This window comes from Misgurnus anguillicaudatus, chromosome 9 (genome assembly GCF_027580225.2).
Source record: "Misgurnus anguillicaudatus chromosome 9, ASM2758022v2, whole genome shotgun sequence".
Lineage (NCBI taxonomy): Eukaryota > Metazoa > Chordata > Actinopteri > Cypriniformes > Cobitidae > Misgurnus > Misgurnus anguillicaudatus.
Genome location: NC_073345.2, coordinates 9784233 through 9790435, shown reverse-complemented (window position 1 = coordinate 9790435; position 6203 = coordinate 9784233). Strand labels below are relative to the sequence as shown.

At 42.9% G+C, this 6203-nt stretch overlaps 1 protein-coding gene across 1 annotated transcript; it reads right to left on the bottom strand.

Moving 5' to 3' along the window:
- Nucleotides 1-261: 261 nt before the first annotated feature.
- On the bottom strand, nucleotides 262-6060 carry pigs (phosphatidylinositol glycan anchor biosynthesis, class S). Its single transcript, XM_055179503.2, has 12 exons — nucleotides 5949-6060; nucleotides 5531-5670; nucleotides 5341-5452; nucleotides 5149-5238; nucleotides 4918-5009; nucleotides 4595-4832; nucleotides 2661-2803; nucleotides 2437-2551; nucleotides 2137-2282; nucleotides 1918-2018; nucleotides 715-925; nucleotides 262-613 (listed from the first exon to the last, which is right to left on the bottom strand). The coding sequence occupies exons 1-12, from the start codon at nucleotides 5965-5967 to the stop codon at nucleotides 335-337; spliced, it is 1686 nt and encodes a 561-aa protein (XP_055035478.2). The 5' UTR covers nucleotides 5968-6060; the 3' UTR covers nucleotides 262-334.
- Between the last annotated feature and the right edge of the window lie 143 nt (nucleotides 6061-6203).

Sequence of the window (6203 nt, the reverse complement as noted above, 5' to 3'; positions counted from 1 at the left end):
TTGTAATGTGTTTATGTAAAAACCTATTTTGTGTTATGGCTCGAAATTGTCTATATTAAAAATAAAACAACAAACATATACAGTAATAACAGAGATGCATCCAGTATTACAGTGTCAAAACAAAACATGAAGTGCAAACACTTAAAAACCTTGAACAAACTGCACCCATACAAATTAATTTTCATTCATGAAATATTCAAGCATGGCTGCAGAAAACTGAAGCAGCAACATTTTTCCCAGAATTCACATACTGACATATACTTTAATGTACCATGACTATATTTTATTTTTATAAATATAAAATAAAAACACACGTGCTGCCTTTAATCGTCTCTCAGTCGTTTTTGGCTTGCTTATCTGCACGCTTCCGCCTAGCTTCATTCACAATTTTCAGCAGCGATAGCACAATAGGTACACACATGGGTAAAAAAAGAGGAATGTAGATAGCAAACTTCTGGTCATCAGGAAAATAGAGAAGATGCAAAAGAGAGGGGTCGAAAAACGCCCTCTCTGAAGCCAAAATAGCCTCCCTGCTGTACTGGAGTGCAAATGCCAAATTTCCAGCTTCCAACTCAGCAACAGCAAGTTGGAGTGAAGTCACTGCACTGGAGACCTGGGCGGAAAATAAAAGCAGATTATGAATTTGTTTCATTCTGTGTAGTATATCGTTTATCATACACATCATCACAGTACACATCGGTGAGGATCCCCTACCTGCTGTGCGATATTGTCATTGATGACAATGTTTCCGATCTGGTCGAGCAGCTGAGCGAGCGAGGTGATGGTGGTGCTGGCGGTGGCGATGTTCTCAACGCTTCGGCTCCACAGGAGTCGGTCCAGCTCCCAGTCGGTCAGTCCAGCATTGCCTGGACTTTGCAACATGAAGCCTGGGGGAGGATGAGTGTGCTGGATACCCAGAAGTAGTCTGATAAAATGTTGAGAGACAGACAATGATGCAAAAAAGCATGAAAAGAAATGACAAACTGCATTTACGCAACATTTACAGATATTATTCAACATCAAAAACTCCAAAATCGTAAAAAGGTTTTACAATCTCAAGAGGTGGTTTTCCACCCAATTCGATAGAGGTCTATATCATAGAACTGCAAGGAAAACAGTTTTTCGCATTTACAGGTCACCTAACGTGCGTGATCAGTCACATGATTATTTTTTAAATATGCAAAATTGCGTACTATAACCTCCCAGAAACACTTCATACATGGCCGCTCCCAAGAATAAAGGCCATGTCCCAAATGGCACAATCCGGACTTGTGGACTTTCTCAGAGTCCACACTTTGATGACATCATGTAGTGCAGACCTTAGGGACCCTTGACGAGAGTCCACGAGGGCGCACCGGAGTCGTATTTTGCGTCACAGCGGAAACAGGACGAGAAGTTGCCCATCAGTGTGAACTCCTCCCATCCGTCGTCTAATTGCTCTTTCACAAGGACTTCTGGGTTGGTAAAGTGCGTGGAGCCTGCAGTAGTGCGGGCTTCGCCAAAGACGGCATCAAGGGTGCAAAGGGGGTGCTGATGAGCACACTTCGGAGCGTAAAAATGACAGATGGGACACCCTACAGACTTGTAGACTAAGCGAGTGCGCACAATTCCAGGCCACGAGAACAAAGTCCACATGAAGTGCGCCATTTGGGGCAAGGCCTTTGAGCCTTGCCATTAATGCTTAAAATCTCCTTCATTGAAGAATAATGGCTAGTGCAATTGCTGCGATACACGTAATACTGATATACATGAATCTGTCATCATTTTTGGAATGAGCTATCGTGAGAAGCTGAAACACTGGAAAGTCATCAGTTTACTATAGTTTTAAATCAACATTTGGTAAATATCGCAAAAGTTTTGTGCAAACCTGTAATGGAAACTATGTTATCGATACAAAAAGTAAACAGACAAACTAACCGTAACTGTGCCAAGAATACGCCCATCACTTTAGCCATATCAATGTTTATGTCAACAGGAAGTTGAGCATTGGGTCCATACATGTCATTCACATTGTACACCTGTGAATGTAGATGGAAAAAAGATCAACCATGTAATACACACCCGTTTATAACATGCATCAAGGCACATAAATTATAGATCTAATGCATGTCTATAATGTTTCCAATCACACAATACCATGATCCCTCCCCAACGGGGGCTGTGAAAGGCATTGGAGGGCACTTCCCGTTTACTGTGGTCTCTGATAAAGAGAGGAGAATGGTTTGCATCTGGCACATACAGCAGGAAGTTTAACACAGGGTTAGAGGAAGCTGCATTGGACCCTGTGATTGAGAAAAGTGAATTGTAGAGTAAGAGTTCAAATTTACCTAATTCGATGTTCTCATTTCAACATGCATAACATCAGTCAGGTCTGATTAGACAAAGATTTTGTATCTCATATATATATATTAGTCAAAGGCAAAATCTCTTGCTCACCTAGTCTGGCCTCCACAGGGTTGATGACATGCGACAGACTGTCTGCACGGAGTGCATAGGCAGACATACTATTGTCAAATCGAGGGTTAACACCCAGAACAGCATAATACAGAATCTGAAAAGTACAGATATCTTGTTAAAATATCCCAGCATATTTGACAAACTGCAGCCACAACTTTTAGGTTTTATATTCTCGAGAGAAAAATGTATGCGTCTCTGGGTACCTGAGAATCAACAGAAAAGTTAGCTATGGGGGCAAGTTTATTCAGAAGAGGCTGAATGTAGCTATAAACGGCACCCTCAATATCCCAGTGAAGATTGTGTGATTTTGGGTCTGGGTTGAGCAGGCTGAATGTGATCTCATAGCCTATGAAACAAAAGAAAAAGCACTTAGACATAGATTTAAACCTTTGATAATCTTCAGATCACACAAGAAAGTACATGCAAATACTAGAACCTTTTTCACACAGAGATTACAGAAAATACAATACACTCTCTCGAGAAACCACGCGCGTGCATTTTTGTTTATGACAACATAATAAGGAGCGCATAAAGCGCTGTTCTGTCATGTTGGTAAATGATGTCAGCTTCAACACGGATAGTGATGAGGCCCTCTTAAATCTCATTCACACAGCACTTTGGTCCGAAAAAATTTCCATAAAATTGGCAGAGAAACTTCTGTGACTTCTGAACACAAACACGTGCTGTAAATGTTCTGGGATCGCTCCCAGTAAGAGGGCCTTGTAACACTGCTGTAACATACACGGAAAGCATTCTGTGTGAACGAGACGTGTATTTTCCGTAATCTCTGTTTGAAAAGGGCTATAACGGGAGAGATCCCCTCTGACAATTTTACGGAAATATTCTGGTACCAAAGTGCTGTGTGAATGAAGTTTAATGCTGCGTTCAGACCGGCCGCAGTAGATGCATCAAGCGTGAGTGATTTCAATGTTAAGTCAATGGATGACGCACCGACGCGCGTCTAGAGGTCTCGTGGCGCGAATAATGCTGCGTTTCCGCGTGAATGTCTTGATGACTGGAATTTCACGCGAGAATGAAGAGAGTAAACTCAAAATGTTCAAGCGGCAAACTAGACACGGTAGACGCGAATTTGATGCCTCAAACGCGAGTGATTTCAATGTTAAGTTAATGTAAAGACACGTTGACGCACGTCTGGAGGTCTCGTGGCGCGAATAAGGCGTGTAGCGTGGCGCGGTAGACGCGATTCCGCCTCCTGCGCGTCTAGTTTGGGTGAATGGAGCGTTGCCACAGGAGACGCGCGAGTTGAAAAAATTTAACTTTGGCGGAAAAACGCACCGCGTTAAACAATCACGAGCTTGCTCTAGTAGTGACGTAATTACAGGATGTGAGCGGAGTCGCAGAAGCCCCTCCCATGACGCAAATTTACGCGTGAATGTCTCGATGACTAGAATTTCAAACGCGGCTCACACGCACGAATGAAGCGAGTAAACTAAAACTGTTCAAGCGGCAAACTAGACCCGGTAGATGCGAATTTGACGCCTCAAATGCGGCTGGTGTGAACCCACGGTAAGGCATGTAGCGCCTTTCTATACTAGAGATTCTTAGTTATAAAATGAAGCGAGTAAACTCAAAATGTTGAAGCGGCAAACTAGACACGGTAGACGTGAATTTGACGCCTCAAACGCAAGTGATTTCAATGTCAAGTCAATGTAATGACACGTTGACCCACGTCTGGAGGTCTCGTGGCGCGAATAAGGTGTGTAGCGTGGCGCGGTAGACGCGATTCCGCCTTCTGCGCGTCTAGTTTGCGTGAATGGAGCGTTGCCACGGGAAACGTGCGAGTTGAAAATTTTAAACTTTGGTGGAAAAACGCGCCGCGTTAACCAATCAGGAGCTTGCTCTAGTAGTGACGTGATTACAGAAAGCGAGCGGAGTCGCAGAAGCCCCTCCCATGACGCGAATTTCATGCGCGTCTTTCACGCTTGAATGAAGCGAGTAAACTCAAAATGGTTAAGCGGCAAACTAGACATGGTAGACGCAAATTTGACGCCTCAAACGCGGCTGGTGTGAACCCACGGTAAGTGTCAGTCCAACCTGCCCACTAATGATCAAATCACCTCAAGTTAAATGGTAATAGCAGATACAAACAGGACAAAACCAGAGTAACGATACTCACCCGGACTGGATTTAATGGCCCTCATGCTATCTGCCATACTCTCCTTAGTCACTTTGGTTAAGCGGACACGGTCGCTCAGAGCAGCTATAATATCCCGGTGACTGAAGGACATGGTGTTCACTACCTGCTCCACTTGCGGATCCAGATTTGCCAGGACCTCCTTTAAACTCCAGGAGTCTCTAACAGGAGTAGAGCGTAGTAGCGCAGTGCGACGTTGCCCCACATACACATTTACATCCTGAGAGTAAAAGAATTAAGTTAGCATTAGGAGTGATTCTGTTTGTGTACTGAATGAATAGATACACGTGTGCTCAAGATCTCACTTTTGGCAAAAGGCTGGAGGACTCCGGGATCACATACACAACCACAGACCCACAAGCACTCTCTGTGAGCATATGCAGAGACAGATCTGCCTCTGTGTACAGAGAAGGAACAAGATCAGGAATCAAAATCTATTAAAATTATAAATGATTACATATATTGGTACTTTAATAAATCTGTATCTTATCAGTACACCCCTAACATTTACTTTAGGTCCAATTGTTTCTCTCTACCTGCAGCAGTGGGCTGATTCAAAGCATCTTCCTCCATTATAGTGGCGGTGCGATATTTGGTTTCAAATCTGTACCGCAAACCCGTTTTAGCTGAAGAGACAAATGTGTTTGATTTATCTCTTCATAGACAACAGCTGTTTAATGTCATAACATCTTTATAGTGTCAAGGAAGGAACAAAATCCATCACTTACCATCCACTTCATGCTCTTTTTCACTAACATGGCTGAGTGGAACCTTTTTCTGCTGTTCTGGGGACAGTGTACCCCGTGAGAAGACCACCTCTACGTCAACACTTAACTGGAGCTGTCAAACACAAAAAGTTAGCTCATTCTAGTTAAGAAACATGAATAAAACTACACAAACGTTGAACTTCACGTGTACCCGTAACGTGTCGAGCTCGCTGATTTCAGAGTACGGCAGCCAGGCGCGATAAGTCTGGGTGGTCTTCCACCATAGAGGGATGCCCACCACAATCACCACTGCAGCGATGGCAAGGGCAGCAAACCGCCCTCGTTGCTTTTCTGTCCCGTTTAAGGGGAAACATTAAAAACGTCAGCAAACAAGCGGTTTAAACGGGACGAAAACACAGATTATGCACAAAATACACTGACTGACTGACCCAACCCAGTCTTTTACTAAACCAGAATTTAACGTGAATAAGCTACCAACACATTAATATTTGTCTTTATTATTCAGTGCTAATAAAACACAAGATGTGTAGCATTGATGAAGTATTCATCATTACTAAGAAGTTAAATAAAGCGAACGGAATCGTTATGAATAAATGTAAAGCACTTACCGAGCTGCAAGGGTGCCATTGCTGTGTGACGTTACTACCGCATAGACCGCTATTGGAGGACTCTATCCAATCAGAGGCTAGAAAGTCTAAGGGCGTCCAATCACAGTTAAAGGGAAGCGTTTGGCTGCAGCCAATTAGCTTTTTCATTTTATTTTTATTTACGGTGTATGAAGTAAAGGTTATATGTAAAAATGACACATAAGGCTTGATAATAATAATATATTAATAATAATAATAACAACAACACGATTAATG